Genomic DNA, 20,225 nt, shown 5'->3' with positions numbered 1-20,225 from the left:
TAGATTCATTAGACGCTCTAAAGACCAATGTTTAGGTGAGCTACCATACCCAATGAAATGACTGCTTTATATTAACACCTCCATTGGGTACCTTCTCTAGTTGTATCGGCACAGTTGTGTACAAATGATGTCCATTTTGGTTTCCGTAGAGTAGGACAAATCTTATTGCATATCACCCGAGTTACTTTTTACTTGTTATTTCCATCTGTATATGCATTTGGTTGCCACTGCACTGTAAATTTTGAGCTATATATTCCTTCATATATATGTCATACAGTATATTAAGTGGAAAGTGTACGCCGGCTTAGTGTTGTTTCATACCTTTATTTTTTTTAACCGTTGTAGATTTTAATATATATTCAATAAAAGGTATATTTTATATTCATATATCTAATATGATTTGTAGGACTCCTGTTAGGCCAATTATCAGTTTAGTACATATATGTGGAGTTTGAACCACGTACAAACACTTTTGGACCTTATGGAAGATTGATTTAACACCCAAAGTACTGTGTCTACAACTCTTATGTGAACCTATATATTTACATGCCAGACTACAAACAAACCTGTGTGTAATCTGCAAGGAAAACAAGACTCAATGCAGCGACTGCCCACACAATAAAACAGTTGATCATAGGTACCCTCAGAAGTGCGATCACCCGTGATCAGCTGGTCTCAGGCAGACTCGCAATGTGAGAAGGTGTTGTCCAAACCAAACAAAATGCAAAGATCTAATTGTATACAACATAGTTGTATTATCATTGTGTCTTGCTGACCGGTTTGTTTCTGGTTATGTGGTCATATGTATCACTTTGTGTTATCTCTACCATCTACTTACATTCTGCCGATGCACCTGGAAAAGCCCTACTGTCCAGGTATGAAATGATTGATGGCACCACCATTATGTAGTACGATCACATAAGGTTTACATGAGGTTAATCTATTATATCAGCGCAAACCTCACATCTATTTAAAAAGTGCACCATAGAAAAATTCCAGAAAGATGCACATAAAAAAAAATAAAAAATAAAAAAAAAAACGTAGAAAAGAAGAAGAATGTGGATTTAACAAGTACTGACCAACACATTTGTCAAAGGAGTAGGAAACAGACAAGAACAGACTTGTACAAATATTCTAGAACACAAAAGAAAAGATCTTTATGTTCTAGTATTTGGAAAAACTGGCTTGCGGGAAAAAAAAAAAAAAAAACGCCTCCGCCTCCCATTGAAATCAATGGGAGGCATTTTTGGCTGTTTTTTGGCGCGTTTTCCACGTCAAAAACTCAGTATGAACTGGCCCTTACTCTGCAGAGGACATAGGAGAGGATACTCTTTTTGGCTGGGTTCACACAGAGTTTTTTGCAGACAGAAAATCTGCCTCAAAATTCAGTTTTTCGCTCGTGGCCATTGAGCGCCGTGGGCAAAAAACACAGCAAAATATGCTTTCTCTGCCTCCCATTGATATCAATGGGAGGTCAAAAACGTAAATGCCCGAAGATAGGGCATGTCTTCCCACGAACAGTTTTCCGCGGGAGAAAACGCCTCCGCCTCCCATTGAAATCAATGGGAGGCATATTCGGCTGTTTTTTGTCGCATTTTCTGACACGGTTTCCGCGTAAAAAAAACTGTGTGAATTTACCCTTTCACACGGAGGAGTTTTGCCGCGGAAACTGTGGCAAAAAACGGCTGAAATTGCCTCCTATTGATTCCAATGCGAGGTGGGGGCGTTTTATTCCAGCGAGCAAAAAAAAAAATGCTCGCAGGAAAAAGAAGTGACATGCCCTATCTTGAGGCGTTTTCCGCCTCAAAAACCCCATTAAAATCAATGGGAGACAGAAATAAATGCGTTTTTTTGCTGTGTTTTTTTGCCGCGTTTTCTGACGCATTGTTTGGCAAAAAAACGCTCGCGGTTCTTCCCTCTGTTGAAGAAATCGCTAAAACCGGCGAACGTCAAGAAGCGCGGAAACAAAGGTGCAAAGGCAAAAAACTGTGGGAACATACCCCAAGACAATATAATGTAGATTAAGTGCACATTGTAGAGGCTTCCACCCCAGTGCAGTGCCCATACAGCTAAACAGAAAGAAGCGTCTCTAATATTTGGCCCAATGCCCTCATTTGTGAGGAAGTCACATGACCTTTAAACCAACAACATAGCTGTTCAAATGATTTCATTCTCCCCTTTAGTGCTTTAAATGGTAGGAGTACGGCATTGAAAAGACAAAATTCATCCCCAAAGCTAACGTCATGCTACTGTAAGTATTTTGTTAATGTTTTTCAAGCAACATCCTAAACCGGATGATGAAATGATGATCGGCAAGGAAACAAAGTGCACATGGGACGAACAGTCTAAATCCCAACTTTCCCTTCTAGTTGATTTATCACCTAGAAAAGCAAAAGTAATTGAAAGAGTGACACTGGGATCCAAAAACAGGATGGCAGTATTGTTGGGCCAATATATTTTTTTTTAAAAATCCCAAAAACGGGCAACCTCAAATCCATTGTTTATACTATGGAAGGGCTAAAGTCATCTAACCAACATCTGTGTATTTAAAAGAGCATTTGCTAATTCCTTCCTGGTTCTGGACAGATGGAGCTACGTGTATCCCGGTAACTATCCTTCATCCGCTCCCGGGAGAGAGAGAGTGCTGCTTAATAACCCAGGACCTAATTAACCAACCTAACAATCTGCCTATGCTTATTCAGGGTCAAATCCACATTTACATGATAACCCCTGCAGTGCCAGTTCTGTGTAAAAACCGGTTAGAGGACATGTATGAAGGTAATCACCTGGTATCCTTCGGTCTTCTTCTGACACCATTTCAGCAAAGCATTCCTCTTCGAACCACCATATTCCCTAGCAAGGGCTGACAAGGGGTCCTTCCTTTCCTCCCTACAAGCAACGTACACAATACTTATAAAAGATGGAGATAATAAAAGTAAACAAAATAAAAGTAAACGGGAGATATAAAAACAAGCGAAATGCAAAAACAAGAAGCAAAGAAAAGTCCACTTGATTGATACCCCAGTGTCTGTATAGAGCTTGCGCTGATGATACGCATTCTGAGAAGTGTAGTATTTACACCAGGTACCGTACAGTAATCTGATGTTGAAAAAGCTAACTCTCCCAGAACACAGCGGAGCACAGAGTATTGCATTATAGAAGCTCAGCTAACCTGTTAAGGGTGTGTCTGTCGACTGTTTCCAATAGCAATTGTGAATGCAGCTCGGGTCTATAATACAGGCTGTAACTCAGGGTCAGTACAAGATAAGGAATTCATAGTATTTACACAATTACTGAACTTTTACGTAGATTATATTCAGAAATCAAACCGGAAAATAGCGTTTAATAAGGTGAATGTACACTTTAGGCCACGTTCACACATGGAGTATTTGATGCAGATCTGCAATGTCCAGTGTAATGTATGTGAGATATGTGCAGATGGATTTTTAAATCCGCAGAATGTCCAGTCGCGGATTTCTTCCAGATGTTTATCAATTTTCACCCATTACAATGAAGGGTAAAAATCTGCTGCAGAAAACCAATTGCAAATTTAAGGCAGCAGTGGGGAAAATTTTCGGCGTGTGCACATGACCTTAAGCGTTCGTTGTATTTTACAATTGTAACTAATACAATATAAAAAATATCAGATCTGCTCATTTTCAGTAGTTGGAAAACACCTGATGAGCCTAAATATATTTAAAAAAAATAAATATAAATATATACCATGAATTTTATGGTTAATAAGTAAATGAACAAATGCAAAAACAGTATTTGTGACCTAAAAAGGTACAGTTCCAATACGAAAAACGGCGAGGTAAATGTAATATACCTGATGCGGTTTCGGGAAGTTGGTGTAACAGATGCTGTGGGAGAGGAAGAAGTAAGGGAAAGTTGTGGTGAGGATGAGGCCATTGACATTAAAGGAGAAGGAGCACCCCCATCCGGCACTGTGATGTCACGTTTCAGTTCCTCACTGCTGCGGCGTGATACTGAAACAACAAAAATAGACATTACAGAACAGAGTAGCAAAGGAAACGGCTTTCAGGGTTAGATATGGCTACAAGTAGACCACTCTGTTACTTTACCCAACTTTTAGCAAAGTTACCAACTGACAAATATGGCTGGTTTAAGCAATAAAACTCTGCTGAATAGGGAGAACTCCTAATGTATCCTATTAACATGTCCGCTTTACATTGTAACCAGCACCTCGAGGGATCCCAGACAAGGAGAGGAAAGGGACAGGAAATCAGTGTGGAAGTTCAGGTCAGACACTTCCTCCCCAATATTGTTTTTAATATCAGGCCAGGAAGTGTAAAAACAAAAGAACCAAGTAAATAAAGAAAAAAAACCGGAATGGTTAAGTAGGACGTGCAAAGGGACAGCTATTAAGCCATCTATTAAAATACCGTACAGTTACAGAATAAGGAAAGGTAATTCCCCATTTCCAGTTCTGTATTTGTTACTCATCAACCAGCCTAGAGTTACTGTCCAGTGAAAATATCAACTGGCACCAGACTCAGGAGAAGTTTATAAATAAAAGGCTGTGTTTATTTCTTTCCAAGCAATTATGCATACAAAGCAGGCAATGTTTTGGCCATAAAGTCACCTTTCTTAAGCCCGAGAGAGGCCACTTTATGGCAGAAACAGTGCCTGCTTTGGATGCATATTTGCTTGGAAAGAAATAAACACAGCATTTTAGTTGCAAACTTATCCTGAGTCTGGTGCAGTGGTGCTCTGCGCTGGACAGTGGGGGAGATTTATCAAAAGTAGTGCAAGGCAAAAGTGGAGTAGTTGCCCAGAATAACTAATCAAATTCCATTTTTCAGAGGCTCCATGGAAAATGAAAGCAGCAACCTGATTGGTTCCTATGGGCAACAGTTCCACTTTTCCTTTGCACGAGTTTTGATAAATCTCCACCAGTAAAGGCCCTTTTACAGCGAACGCCGATCAACGAGACATCGTTGATCGGCGCTCGTTTGCGCCTGTCACACGGAGCTATGGATGGGGACGAGCGGTCATTACTCTGATCGCTTCTCCCCATATTTTATTATTATGTTGGCAGCGCGTCTCCTTGTTTACACAGGGAGATGTGCTGACGACAACGATAATATTTAAAAAAAATTTAAAACGATACGACCAGCAGATCATAGAGCGTTTGCTTGTCCATTTGCTGATCGTTCCCGTTTACACAGAGCAATTATCTGCAACGAGCGTTATATGAACGCTCATCTCCCAGATAATCGCCCAGTGTAAAACCCCCTTAAAGAGGCTCTGTCAACACATTATACGTGCCCTGTCTCCTACATAATGTGATCGGCGCTGTAATGTAGATAACAGCAGTGTTTTTTATTTTGAAAAACTATCATTTTTGAGCAAGTTATGAGCAATTTTAGATTTATGCTAACAAGTCTCTTAATGACCAACTGGGTGTGTTTTACTTTTTACCAACTGGGCGTTGTACAGAGGAGTGTATGAGCCTGACCAATCAGTGAGCAATCAGCGTCATACACTTCTCATTCTTCCAGGCCAGCTTCTTTCACTGCACAATCACACTGTGCTGTGGCTCATGCTGGGCTGGAACAATGAGAAGTGTATGATGCTGATTGGTCACTGATTGCTTTTGACCAACTGGGTGTTGTACAGAGGAGTGTATGAGGCTCACCAATCAGTGACCAATCAGCGTCATACACTTCTCATTGTTCCGGCCCAGCATGATCCACAGCACAGTGTGATTGTGCAGTGAAAAAAGGTGGCCTGGAACAATGAGAAGTGTATGAGGCTGATTGGTCAGCGTCATACTACACTCCTCTGTACAACGTCCACTTGGTCAAAAGTAAAAACACGCCCAGTTGGTCTTTAAGAAACGAATTAGCATAAAGCTAAAATTGCTCATAACTTGCTAAAAAATTATCGTTTTAAAAAAAAAAAACAAAAAAAAAAAACCACTGCTGTTATCTACATTATAGCGCCGATCACATTATGTAGGAGATAGGGCACTTATAATCTGGTGACAGAGTCTCTTTAACTCTTGCTGGATGTTGGTGGAGGCTGGAGCCATATTTGTACAGCTGCCTCCACAAATGGTGCTAAGGGTTGCTTCTATGTTCTTATCACCAGTCTATGCTTTTGTTTTATGGATAAGGACTATTACATCATTTACAACGACTGATAATTGTGGTAAATGAGGTTAGTGAGTGGAAATTCTAGAATTAAACACTGTAGATTACCAGAACTATGTTCATTTATGTTCCTTTCCTATAAACAACAATCACATTTTGTCTTTTAACTATATAAAAACTATTTTACTTCAAATTTAATATTATATCAATAGAGATATATATCTATATAGAAACAAGTTTCTTGGCTTTACCAGCAATTGATTTGTTACTGTCCATGGCCGAGCCCCTAGGTAAGGAAGATGCGGATCTGGCGCTGGAAGCGGTTCTTAGCAAATGATCTGCAGACAATGAGGTCTAATTACGCATACTTAATGTTTCTACAGTCTTCTAGACAAAAAGTAGGTTCTAATACGGCCTGTAAAAATATTTGGTTGTGGAGTTTAAAGTAAATTCAGCATCATGAGTAGAGTTCCTCCCAATAGGAGGCTGATACCATACGACACACAAAGAAAGAGCACTTGTGAACCAAAGGAAAAAAATAAAAATCCCCAAAAAACCTGATGAGAGAAAAAAAGATTTCAAGTGAGTATTAAAACTCCTCTATACTCACTTTGTCTCGTGGGAACTTCTAAAGGGCAAAAGAAATACTACAGCTTCTTGAAAACAAGGCTGGCATCCACCAAGGTAAAGGGACTAAATTGATAAATTTGGTGTCGTAAGTATAAGACCATGTATCAGCATTGTGGATTCCTGGTGAATGAACTGCTCAGCAGTCACTGACCTCTGTACTATAGTATTGGCACTAGGAAGATTTAGTTAAAGTGTTCATCCACCATGTATGGGCAGGTGTCCATAGTGATATCCAAACTGGCTTCTTCGGAAGAGCCTTTATCAGGAGGATCCCCTGGCGGTAGTATTATATGGAACAACTGCGGTTACCATGGGTTAGATCAATAGGACCATTACATGATTACATGATTAAAAAGTTAGACTGGAGAGTGTAGACCTCAGAAGCACACAACTATTAATGGAACTGATAAAATGTGAAGATCTGCATCCAGAATTAACCCCAGTGAGTAATGGTGTGTGGATGAAACTATGAACTTCAGATCCAGGTCTGAATACAAACTAGAAAGATTGGGAGGGAGTCCAAGCTTAGGGTCAACTTTTAAAGCGTAGCTAAAAAAAATATATATATTTAAACTGCCATTATGTCGCTCTATGTGAATACATTTCTCCTTGTAATTTTTTTTTTCACTTCAAAGAACGTTTTTTGCAGCTTTTTTTCTTGTGAAACCGTCCACATCTATTTTCTCCCACTACTTGGTACTGGCCAGTTGCTAGGGGCGTGTCTTATTGTGTGTGATGTTTGCCAGTACTGTATGCAATATTCAATCTGCCCATAGTTCCCATCATGCACCTAAACAGCCAGCCAATCAGGAAAACCAAAGGTCCTTTTGCAGCACCGTTGTCTTTTGCATCGGACATCTTGGATTTACCATATCAGACACATCTTCTCTACTCTACCAATGCAAAGTATCTAAAGTTTGTTTTAGAAAGTATCTGATAGCACTCGGATAAATACCTCCTCTCCCAGCATCCCCCTCTGCCTCCATATTCCTGCATGATTTTTCCTGCCTGCTCTCACTTCAGCCATACACTATGAGGTAAAATATGGTCTGTACACAGTATATATACTATAAAGACAGCTCTGTATACACTATACGGGCAGCAGTGTACAGAACTGTATACAGTATATACTATAAAGACAGCTCTATATACACTATATATTATAAGGACAGCAGTGTACAGTATATATACACTATAAAGACAGCTCTGTATACACTATAAGGACAGCAGTGTACAGCACTGTATACAGTATATACTATAAAGACAGCTCTATATACACTATATACTATAAGGACAGCAGTGTACAGTATATATACTATAAAGACAGCTCTGTATACACTATATACTATAAGGACAGCAGTGTACAGCACTGTATACACTATAAAGACAGCTCTGTATACACTATATACTATAAGGACAGCAGTGTACAGCACTGTATACAGTATATATACTATAAAGACAGCTCTGTATACACTATACAGTATATACTATAACGATAGCAGTATACAGCACTGTATACAGCATAAACACTATAAAGACAGCTCTGTATAAACTATACAGTAGATGCTATAAGGACAGCAGTGTACAGCACTGTATACAGTTTATATACTAAGGACAGCACTGTATATATACTATAAAGACAGCTCTGTATACAGTATATACTATAAGGACAGCAGTGTACAGCACTGTATACAGTATATATACTATAAAGACAGCTTTATATACAGTATATACTATAAGGACAGTGTACGGCACTGTATACAGTATATATAGACTATAAACTTTGGCTGCATAATACAGTAGCATTTTAGATGAGATTTTCAAAATCTCATGTACACGTTGCGGTTTTGTCCGCGCGTAAATTGACAAGCTGCAGAATTTACAATCTTCAGCACGCCTATTATTGGTTCGGATGCTCCCTGTGTATTTCACCTCTTTCAATGCAAAGGGTGAAATCCTATCAAACATAAAACACATACAACGCATATCCACGCACTGAAAGCCAAACTAAAATATGCCAGAGTCCGTGCAGATTTTATGTCCAGATTTCAGTGTACCTGTGGATTCTCCATATCTAAATACACTATGTGTGGTGGTACCCTTAGCCCTAATGCACACAACCGTGTGTGCTGCATGAGTCCCGTCCATGATCCATGGAAAAGATAGGACATGTTCACAACGTCAAAAAGGTGCAACGTTTCAATCCCACACTGGGATCTTTCTCAAGCAATGTGGGATTGAAACGTTGCACCTTTTTGAAGTTGTCTGAATAAACCAATTTTATACTTCGAACTAGGACCGGGGAGAATCACCCAGGCACAGAGACCAGTGCACGAAGAAAATTCAGCCAAATGACGGGGAAGTAAGAGAACAGCAGTGCATGCAAGTCCATCACTGCAGCCTGACAGCGCGGAGTCCGGCAGTGTCATTATCCTGGCTCCTGCTTAGTACAGCCCAGTCAGCGTGTGGCTAAGGGGCCCGGTCGCAAGTGCGACCGCTGCGACCCCTATAGATACGCCACTGAGCACAGGTCTGGCGCCCCCTCCCTGTCCCCTCTTCCCCCTGTCCACAGTACTGTAACCAACAGTAGCAGAGCGCAGGGAGGCGAATGACCGCTCTGCTGCTGTCCGGTCTATGGTATGTGCGAGTGACGCTTCCGTAGCAGAAGTGCAGGTCAAGCGAGGGAGCCGCCGCTAGACCTGCGCTTCTGCTACAGAAGCGTCACTCACACATACCATAGACCGGACAGCAGCAGAGCGGTCATTCTCCTCCCTGCGCTCTGCTACTGTTGGTTACAGTACTGTGGACAGGGGGAAGAGGGGACAGGGAGGGGGTGCCAGACCTGCTCTTCTGATACGGAAGCGCCTCTCGCACATACTATAGTCTGGACAGCAGCAGAGCGGTCATTCCCCTCCCTGCGCTCTGCTGCTGCCGGTTACTCTATAGAGAACCGTATAGTACATAGAGGCAGAGAGACCTTCCATTACAAGTTCAAAAAACCCCCCTTTTCCCATTTTTTCCCTAAAGCAATGTTAAAAATAAAATAAAAGTGAACATGACTGGTATCGCCACGTCTGTAAAAGTCAGAACTATCACAATAGAGAGTTATTTAACTAACCCGCTTGGTGGAAAAAAATCTATATATAAAACATGCAAACTGCTGTTATTTGGTCACCTTAGCTCTCCAAAAAAAAGTAAGTAATAAAAAGTGATCAAAAAGTCGCATGTACCCCAAAATGGTATCGGTGAAAAACACAGCTCGCCCTGCAAAATTTAAGCCCTCACACCTTCAAATTGATGGAAAAATAAAAAAATAAAAACTTATGGCTCTCAGAATATGGCGACACACAACATCTTTATTTTTTTAGCAAATAGTTATTATTTTTTTTTAAAGTGGTAAAACATAGAACAAAACATAGAAATTTGGTATGGCCGTAATCGTATCAACCTGTAGAATAAGGTGAATACATCGTTTTTACCACCTGATGGACGCCGTAAAAACAAAACCCCCCAAAAAATGGTGTAATCGGTTTTTTGCCCATTTCACCCCACAAATAATTATTTTTTCAGATTCCCAGTACATTATGCGGAACAATAAATGGTGCCATGAAAAACTACAACTTGCTTCACAACAAACAAGCCCTCATATGGATATGTCGACGATGAAATATCTAAGTAATGGTTTTGGAAGGTGGGGAGGTAAAAATGAAAAATCTCAAATTGGCCTGCTCTTTAAGGGGTTAAATAAAGGTTAAAATTGTGTTCCCTGTTAGAGGATATAAATAAGGGAGGCAAGGCATGTGGCCCCCTTGTTTTTGTGGACTAATATCAAAAGTAGCCTTGTTGAGAGAATTATTTTTTTTCTTAAAGGGCTTTTTTATTTTTATTTAATTCTTTTGGATCTGTTGGGGAGAGCGCTGGTGCCCTAATTTGCTCTGAAGATTATTTCATCAAGACGCCTTTCGAAACATTAACTTCCTTAACACGGTAGAGTGTCAAGTATTTCTCAAAATCAGATCTGCTGCCCAGCATTTTTATCAGATAGCCCTGTGTATCTCAATTTAACAGACTAACTTGCGACAAGATGTACAAGATGACCCAGTTAAAGAGCGGCACTTGCCAGTACGCACAATTTGATAAGCAATACAAAGAGTCCTGGGACAGTTCTGCTGTGAAATAATATGTCCCTCCTTACCATGCAGAGAGGATTCCTCTTACTTTAGAGTAACAATGACAGATGCCCTACTATGGCAGATCATATACGCTCAGACATGGTCATAGTTGTAAAAAGAGGTGGGTGAACGGGAAACTCTCAATGGAGCCCCCCCCCCTGAAAACAGTAAGAATAACAGAAGATGAGATAGAGGAAGCCCACAGAAGCCGCCGTTTGACCAACTAGGTGCTGAATGAAAGAGCTGCTGGTGCTGCGCACAGTAGCCCCTGTGGATCCTCTGTAGTTGCAGGACTGGAAGTACTGGTGGCTTACTGTATGTGGATGCTGCCATTTGGATATGGTTCACATTTCAGCACACCATGTTGTGAAGTTTCAAAGGCTGGGTTCACACGAGCATGTTACGTCCGTAATGGACGGAACGTATTTCGGCCGCAAGTCCCGGACCGAACACACTGCAGGGAGCCGGGCTCCTAGCATCATAGTAATGTACGACGCTAGGAGTCCCTGCCTCTCCGTGGAACTACTGTCCCCTACTGGAAACACGATTACAGTACGGGACAGTTGTCCCGCAGCGAGTCCTAGCGTCGTACACCCTGCAATGTGTTCAGTCGGGGACTTGCGGCAGAAATACGTTCCGTCCATTACGGGCGTAAAATGCTCGTGTGAACCCGGCCTAAGAGGGTGCAAGGAGCAACAAATATGAGAGACTGATCGTCAGCTTGGGGTAGTAGGTGTAATGATGTATGCGTACAAAAACAGCAGCTCTGCCAGCTCTGTTTCCTTAACCCCTTAATGACCAGCCTATTTTAGACCTTAATGACCAAGCCATTTTTTACGTTTTTCCATCGTCGCATTCCAAGAGCTATAACCTTTTTATTTTTGCGTCGACATAGCTGTATAAGGTCTTGTTTTTTGCGGGACAAGTTGTATTTTTTAATAGCACCATTTTGAGGTACATATTATTTATTGATTAACTTTTATTAACTTTTTTTGGGGGGGGGGGGAATAGAAAAAAAACAGAAATTTCGCCACTCTTTTTCGTGTCTTAATCAACGCCGTTTACCGTGTGGTATAAATAACACAATAACTTTATTCAGCGGGTTGTTACGATTGCAACGATACCAAATTTGTATAGTTTTTGTATGTTTTACTACTTTTACACAGTAAAAACGCTTTTTTTTCAAAATTATTTGTTTTTGTGTCTCCAAATTTGAAGAGCCGTAACCTTTTTATTGTCCCACCGATGCGGTCGTATGAGGGCTTTTTTTTTTGCGGGAAGACTTGTAGTTTTTATTGGTACCATTTTTGAGTAGATGCGACTTTTTGATCACTTTTTATCAAAAAAAAAATGTAAGTCAGGATTCACAGAAAACAGCAATTTTTCCATAGTTTTTAATTAAATTTTTTACGGCGTTCACCGTGCGGGTTAAATAATGTAATAGATTTATAGTCGGGGTCGTTACGGACGCGGCGATACCAAATGTGTAACTTTTTTACTTTATTTTGTTTTTTTAATAGTAAAGCATTTTGTAAGGGGAAAATCTGGGTTTTTCATTTTTTTTCACATTTTTTTTTTAAATTAACTTTATTAAACTTTTTTTTTACTTTTTTACTAGTCACACTAGGGGACTTTAATATGCGATTCTCCGATCGCATTTATAATACACTGCAATACTTTTGTATTGCAGTGTATTACTGCCTGTCCGTTTAAAACGTCCAGGCATCTGCTAGGTCATGCCTCCGGCATGATCTAGCAGGCATTCGCTCCAGGCAGACCTGGGGGCCTTTATTAGGCCCCCGGCTGCCATTAGAGACACAGACACTCGGCGATCGTATCGCCGGGTGTCGGTGGGGGGAGAGGGAGCTCCCTACCTCTCTCCAAAACCACTCAGATGCGGTGCTCGCTATTGTGCACCGCATCTGTGGGGTTAAACGGGTGAGATCGATACTAATATCGATCTCACCCGGCAGAGCAGAGACACTCCCAGCCCTCAGCTGCCTCTAGCAGCTGAGAGCAGGGAGATTTGACGCTCCCTGCTCGGTTTACTTTATCCTGATGCAGTGCCGTAAAAAGGCATATGCATCAGAATAAAGCCCGTTAGTGGCCGCCGTTAAAAGGCGTATTGGCGGTCACTAACGGGTTAAGGGAAGTTCTTGCTCTGCCTTGATAAAGAGGACCTGTCAGCCCACCTAGCATGTCTCTCAATACTTGTCCGCAAAACACATGACAAACGCCTTTTAGAACTCTACATAATTCCCTCCCTCTGTTATTCCTCCTGGAAATGTAGAATTAATTTGACAACTGGGTGTTACCATTCCCTTATCAATAGGGTGTGTTGCTACACAGTCTGACACGATAAGCACTAATTGGACAGTGTCAGACTATAGGTGCATGCCCTATTGACAAGGGTAACACCCAGTTGTCAAACATATTTATACATTCTCAGTATAAATAACAGAGGAACTGCACAAAACAGAGGTTATGCAAAGATGCTCCAGTATCGTTATTTTATGGGGAATATAGTTATGTACTAAAACAGATGTTCGCACAGATATAGTCTTGTTCTTAGTGTCAGCCTTCTAGTGGCAAGGCCTTTACCGATGGTGCTATGCCTCCCAATGAGAAAGGCAAGAAAGAAGTACAACATAACTTTTTTTTGTCCTTTAGATGATTTCTATGTACCTTGCACTGGTATTTCAGTATAACTTGGTCTTTTCTCTGACAGGCCCGGTAATGATTTAGTGGAAGATATCGGCCCACTGATGGAGTGTCTCTGCAAGAAGAACAGAATATAGAAGAGTCCATTTTTGTGACATATTTGATTATTCGTTAAACTTCCAAAGAATATTGCATTTTTAAAATATTTACAATCCTATGTATATTTTTTTGGTCTCAATTATATTTATTGATGCAGAATAACGGGGTAAAGCCCAATGAATATCTAAATCAAGAAGTGATAAAACAACTAGTGGTATCCTATTCATTCTTACACTAGTTCGCATAAAACGTTACATTTAATGCCATGACCATACTGACAAATCTATGAATGAATGTTGCCAAAACACTAAGTAAATAAGTGCATCGGCCTACAAATTTTCTATTCAGAAATTAAAGAATTCACAAACTACATGGGTCAGGATGTACAAAACACAAAGCACCAAGCATTTGCAGAATTCAATTTTCCCCTTACCTGCATGGGGGACACAGCAGCAGCTGGTGGTGTCTTCATTGGGCTAGGACTGAGGGGTGTGCGGGGAATTGAAGCTGCTGAAGAAGCTGCTACTGCTGCTGGACTGGGGGCTATCAAGAGGGGATAATATGCAAGTTACACTACACGGAACTACTAAGTCGATGGCATATACCATTTTTGTTGACCCGTTTTGCCGATAAAAACTTTACCTGGTGAAGATGCATTATCAAATGATTTGATGAGAGTCTTGACCGTAGGTGTGGGTTCAGAAGAGGTGGAAGACCTACGACTAAGACCCATTCCCTGTCTCAGCGCGGCCAGGTCTCTCTCCACTGCATTCATGTAATTAAAGACACGACCCCTTTCTTCTTCTTGCCTAGGGAGATGTGGGAGGTTTAGGACTTACACAAAAATTATTGCAGATTTCTACATTTTTCCATTCCCTAATACGACGACGGCCTTACTTGCGGGATGCAGCGTTCTCCAATTCCTTTGAAAGTTTTTCACTCTTCTCCTGTGCCTCATGGAGTCGTCGTTTTAGATCACCAATTTCCTCCTGGGCTTCGGACTTGATATCATTAGCAATTACAACAGCCGTTTGTAAATCAGCTTGAAACTGGCGCCACTCAGCAGACTCTTCCTATATGGCCATCAGAGTTGGAGAATGAGTTAGAAATCTCTTTAACAGGCCTGTCACACACATCATTTTAAAAAGAATATAGGCATGGCTTTAAGATATTTGTAATACACACAAATAAAACCTGAGGTAGGGAAAATAAAAAAAAATAAAAAAGACCCTTTATGTGTGAAAATCAGAGAGGACATATCCATCAAGAAAAGTCCCTATACCCCCCCCCCCCCCTTTGGGTCACTGGAGGGCTGTACAGGGGGGAAATTACAGTAACAAACTGATCGTTCTTCCTGCTCTCACTTGCAGCTTCCCCTCTCCCAACCCTCCTTACAGAGACACAAGGAAAAAACGTTTCATTCTGCTTCCCTGCGTCAAACATGGGCCGCGGCCTGAGTATTGCACATACAGCTAAGATTCTGGGCTATCAGATAATACCAAGATCTAAGCTTTAACCCTTATATTCTAGTCACACAAGCATTGAGTGGCTGTATTGGAGTTATCCACTCCCTTCTGCTCCTCAGCTGTCTCATGTGACCAGCAATAGGACTCTCCGACAGCCACGGCGTCTCATGTGTGGACCAGAAGGGAGTGGATAACTCAAATACAGCCACCGGTACGAAAAATACCTTCACTACAAACTACATAATGTGCCTTTCTAATGGGCTAGAGAATAAGAAATTTGATGGGAGTGCTTCTTTAAACTGGGTTAATATTGAAAAAACAATCAATGGGGACGGCCATGAGTAGTTCTTACCCGCAACTTCCGATTTAATATTTTAATGTCACGCTCCATGTCATGTTTCTGATCCTGCAGCTTTTTTACGGTGTCTGTAGGATAAATGAGAATCCATATTTAAGTGCTGGACATATATAGCACATCGGTTTATTACACAATTTAGGACATGATCCAGACCAACAATTTTAGAGTTAATTCATGTTCTTGTACTGGTGAAACCATGAGGATGTATGTAGACATGAGTGATAAAAGGAAATGAGAAAAATAGTTACATTTAGTTACTTGAGACATGTTCCCCTGATAAGGCAAAGTCTTAACACCTCCTCGGGGTAAGTGCCTTATTGTTGGAGACAAAAAGTCATGGGAGCTTAATGCAAATGAACACATACACGATGCTACTTTAAGGCGGTTTGTAACTATGTCATTAAAAGGTCCTGACATTGTTATTAGGACAATTCAACTTATGGAGTAATGGATGTCAAACAGTAGGCATCAGCATAGACAAAGCTGTATTTAAAATTATTTTTTGCAAACATTTTCCTCGCATGCCACCTCTAAAACTTAATAGAGCCCTGGATAGACCATTCCCTCTATATCTGCTGATGATCATACAGAAATGTTAGATGCCTTTCATCAAATTTACTATACGCCCACTAAATTGTTTAGGATGGGGAAGGAAACTTCCTTCTCCGGTTTGCCTACGCTACCGGGGGGGGTCCTTTCTCCACATGTTTTGGGAGAGCCCTGTTATCTTCGATTTCTGGACTGAAGTAATGGAGTTTATTGAATTAAAAAGTTGGACTTCCCCGTATATTAGCTCCCAAAGTCTGCTTGCTTCTCTTGGTGGAAGACCTTATTGCTGTTGTGGCTACCAGATCCCTAATGATGCTCTTATTGTTCTATGCAAATAAAACTATCCTATTAAACTGGAAGCACCCCAAGATTCCTACGTTGCAAGCGTGGATTACTTCCATAAACTCAAATCTCCCCCTTTTCAAACCTACATATGAAGCGTAGGGGTGCCCGCATAAATTTGCAAAACTATGGCAATCATGGGTAGCTAACCCCGATACTAGCTAATGTCCTTCGCTTCCCTGCCCTCCCCTACTTCATATTCCTGATAGGAATATTTGAGACGTGAGCTACTAGTGTCTTCTAATGGTCCGTTTCATTCCTAAACTGGATATTTTATTTGACTGGGCGCCTTTTCTCTAGAACGTAATGTAAAGTGTTTTTTATTACGGTCTTAATTTTTTCTATATTTGTATAATTTCACATTTTTTTTCCTAGTTTGACATGGTATCACTAAAATACTTTAAAGAGTTAATCTCATCTGCTAGGATAGGCAATCACTCTTCTGACTGGTGGGGGTCCGACTCCTGGGACCCCCAGCAATCCTGAAAATGAAGTAGCCGCTACACTGGTTAAGTGCCTCGGGCCCTTCTCGGTTTTACGGAACCACAGCGATAAAACAGTGTTGCAGCTACTTCATTCTCAAGATCGCGGGGGGTCCCAGAAGTCGGACCCTTACAGATTAGAAATTAATGGCATAGCCTAGAAATATGCCATCACCTTATTAGATGGGAATAAGCCATCTATGAGGGTGAAATCGTGTTGTAAGTTTATCAAATCATTCTTGGAAACATGTGGTTCTCGATCATGCTGAAGGACTCTTTTTTTTAAATAAAATATACATAAGGTATTCGATGGGCTTTCACCTTAGTGAACTTCTTATCAGTCAATTATATCTTCTTTAGCAACAAAATTATAGAACTAAAAAGTGTATCATGTATTCAAAGCCTATATGTGCCTCTTTGTGAGGAGGGGTGTGTTTTTGTTGTTGTGGCTTGTTTTGTATGTTTTTATGACAAAAGTTCAATGAATAAAAATAAATAAACGATTCATAGCCTCCATCGCATATTCCATCATATTCGACGAGATAAAACAGAGCTGTATGCAGTACTATTTTTCCCATCAAAACGACTGACATCTTGGCAGAACCTGATGAACCCCATTAGAAGTCAACATTAAAAATGTTACACTCTAATATGTGAATTGATCTCATTAGTATTCAGGACTACTATTTGGTAAGTGTTTATGTAAAATATGTTCTGTGATGAATTTTTATTACGCATTTTGATGCTACGTAGCGGGTCTCCTGTACGGGTCAAATACTTCTGTATTGAATGTTATGTAAACGTTAGTGTTTTGATGTTGACGGTGTCATAACGCCCTCTGCTGGAAAAAAGGCAAAACACTTACTCTCAAGATCTGATATGATGAGGTTGTCATGTAATTTCACCGCCCTGTGCTGCTCAACTTCATCCTCCAGTTCAAATATGGTCTCTTTCATGTCACTGCGTTCCGTATCCTTTTCTTCCAACTCACTCCTCACCTTATCCAGTGCCAGAGTCAACTCGGACACCTGTTTTTGTGCCTCCTCACGGAATGCTCTATATTCATCTTCCAGCTAAAGAAATCATTTGAGAACAGAAAACACAACATTAAACAGCAGTTTGCAAATCATTGTTGAAAATAAGATACTCTTTTTACACCGACTCACCTTGTCGAAGGCATCTTGCGTCCGTCGGAGGTCACTTTGTGTATGCACCAATTCCTCCTGTAGTTTCCCTGCCAGAGTTTCTGCTTTCTCTTTATCTGAACGCACGCTTTCTAGTAGATTCTGGATATGAGATGAATCTCCAGAGCTGTGTATGGAGTACAGCTCTGACACTCGTTGCTTCTCCTGTTCCAGCTGCGTTTTCAGCCGTGAACATTCTGCCTGCTCAGCACTTAAGGAAGCTTTGTATTCCTCCAGAGTTGCAGCAAGTGCCTGCTTGGCAAGCTTCTCGGCCTCAGCAATGCGCTCCATGTGGTGGTTCCGCTCCTTAAGGGCACGAATTACCTCCTGGGCATCTTTATTGTCCTGCTCTGCCATTTTTAGAGTATTGCTCAAATGTTGCTGAACGCCCAACAACTGCTCTCGTTCAAAACGGCCACTCTCCGCCAATTCCATATATCTTTGCTCTAGATCTAAGTATCGGCTGCTCTTCAAGTCCTCATCTAGAGAGTATGACACGTGGTGCTCATCAAGAAGTGCTCTTGCATACTCCAATTGACGGCTGAACAACTCTAGCTTGTCACTCTGCTGGCAAAGGGAGTCCATCAAAATGACTTTTTCTTCTCCTAGCCTCTCATTTTCACTGTTTAGCTCTTGAGTTATCTGCTGTAGATCAGCCAGTTCTTGTAGTGTGGCCTGCAGCTCCTCAGCTGTGCTATGCTGGTTCTCTTCCATTTGGTGGATGCGCTCAGTCAGACAAGCTACAGACACCTCACTTACATTTCCGCTGCTGCCTTTACGGGATCGGTCAGTACTAGGAAGGCCTTCTGACTCCGATGATGAAGATGGAGCATCAAGAGCATCATCACTTGAGGTGAGAGGCTGGTAAACTTCACTGCACTCGCTATCTAAATTATCCATGGAACTACTCCTCCTTTCTCCGGTCAGTGTGCTCTCATCCTGGCTCAGGAGGTCTTCCATGGAGCCAGGTGTAGAGCCCTCCACAGATGAGGCTAAGGTACCTCCTCCACAGTCACTGTGGCTGCCAGCAGCCATGTCCATGGATTGGTAGCCATACAGTTTCTCTGTTACATCTAGCTGCTGACCCAATGAAAAACCTAATGCATTCAAACGATCTTTTAGCATGCGGTTTTCATTCTTCAGCTGTTGCAGCTCTTCTCGTACCACAGCATTCTGCTCCTGCAACTGGACTAATGGGACTTCTTCAGGACTTTTGTCAGAAAGGTCATCTCCTAATTGTGTCCTAATGTCCCTTAGCTCTGTACGGAGGAGCAAAATCTCAGAATCTTTACTCTTGGCCAGACTAACCAAGTCCTTGACTTCAGCTTCAAGAGCAGCACGATCACTAATTTGGTTGTCAGATTTGGATTTGCTCATACGAAGAACATCAGACTCTGCACGGGCCCGAGAGCGTTTAGTTTGGGCAGGTGTCTCTCCTATACTGACACCTGAGCTTTGTGTTTTTTTGCTGGCACTCAAACGAGAACGTTCACGCACTCTCTCTCGAGATGATCCTGCTTCTTTGGTCCCAGATGAGCCACTTCTCTTGGTGCTGGTGCTGCCTGTACATTGATAATATGCACGGTAATTCCAAGGTGAAGCAAACGGCAACAGAGAACAGAACAGGTGTGTGAACATTCAATAAGCATCATACCAAATAACACAATGTAGTTAACAGCTTCTCACTACTGGCCACTGTGGTGTAAACAGCAAATCGTAAAGTAAAAAAAAAAAAAAAAAAAAAAAGGGGCTGATCCATCATCCATATAAAAGTATAGAACAAACGATTACTAAATAGTACCACAGTCAAGAGGATTTCTCTGTACTAGTTAAAATATTCATACCAGTGTTGCTCCTTGTTTTGCCATCTGATCCACTCATAACTCCAGAACTGGGATTTGATACGGCACTGCTTTTCTTTGCCTTCACACCATTACTTGCTGGCGGCCCGCCAGCCATTCCAGCTAGGAGGTCATCGTTACTTTTAGCCTGAAGGGGGAGTGACAAATTCGAAACATTTATATTACCACTTCTTGACTGTTCTTTCACATAAGGGTGGCAACATAAAATTGCACACGAACTGAGGCGTAAGTGCAGACTGAGTTTTTCACAGTCACAAGGTAGTTTACATTCTTCTTTCCCACAAGGAATAAATGACATTGC

The 20,225-nt window shown here is 41.2% G+C and overlaps 1 protein-coding gene across 6 annotated transcripts in view; it reads right to left on the bottom strand.

Moving 5' to 3' along the window:
* The window catches only part of SPECC1L (sperm antigen with calponin homology and coiled-coil domains 1 like), a 50,116-nt gene that overhangs the window by 9,896 nt on the left and 19,995 nt on the right, over positions 1-20,225 (bottom strand). For 3 of the 6 annotated variants that reach the window (XM_075831789.1, XM_075831807.1, XM_075831798.1), the window contains exons 3-14: positions 19,907-20,051; positions 18,045-19,624; positions 17,744-17,951; positions 15,500-15,573; positions 14,579-14,754; positions 14,324-14,490; positions 14,115-14,224; positions 13,607-13,697; positions 6,371-6,457; positions 3,830-3,989; positions 3,173-3,241; positions 2,787-2,889 (exon numbers count right to left, since the gene is read on the bottom strand). In XM_075831789.1, coding sequence (XP_075687904.1) covers positions 2,787-2,889; positions 3,173-3,241; positions 3,830-3,989; positions 6,371-6,457; positions 13,607-13,697; positions 14,115-14,224; positions 14,324-14,490; positions 14,579-14,754; positions 15,500-15,573; positions 17,744-17,951; positions 18,045-19,624; positions 19,907-20,051 — 2,970 coding nt within the window. The remainder of the gene's footprint in view (positions 1-2,786; positions 2,890-3,172; positions 3,242-3,829; positions 3,990-6,370; positions 6,458-13,606; positions 13,698-14,114; positions 14,225-14,323; positions 14,491-14,578; positions 14,755-15,499; positions 15,574-17,743; positions 17,952-18,044; positions 19,625-19,906; positions 20,052-20,225) is intronic. The other 3 variants (XM_075831815.1, XM_075831824.1, XM_075831834.1) reach the window with 3 other exon arrangements.

This window comes from Rhinoderma darwinii, chromosome 1 (genome assembly GCF_050947455.1).
Source record: "Rhinoderma darwinii isolate aRhiDar2 chromosome 1, aRhiDar2.hap1, whole genome shotgun sequence".
Taxonomy (NCBI): domain Eukaryota; kingdom Metazoa; phylum Chordata; class Amphibia; order Anura; family Rhinodermatidae; genus Rhinoderma; species Rhinoderma darwinii.
The sequence above is the reverse complement of the archived record's forward strand: the minus strand, read 5'-3'. Positions and strand labels throughout refer to the sequence as shown.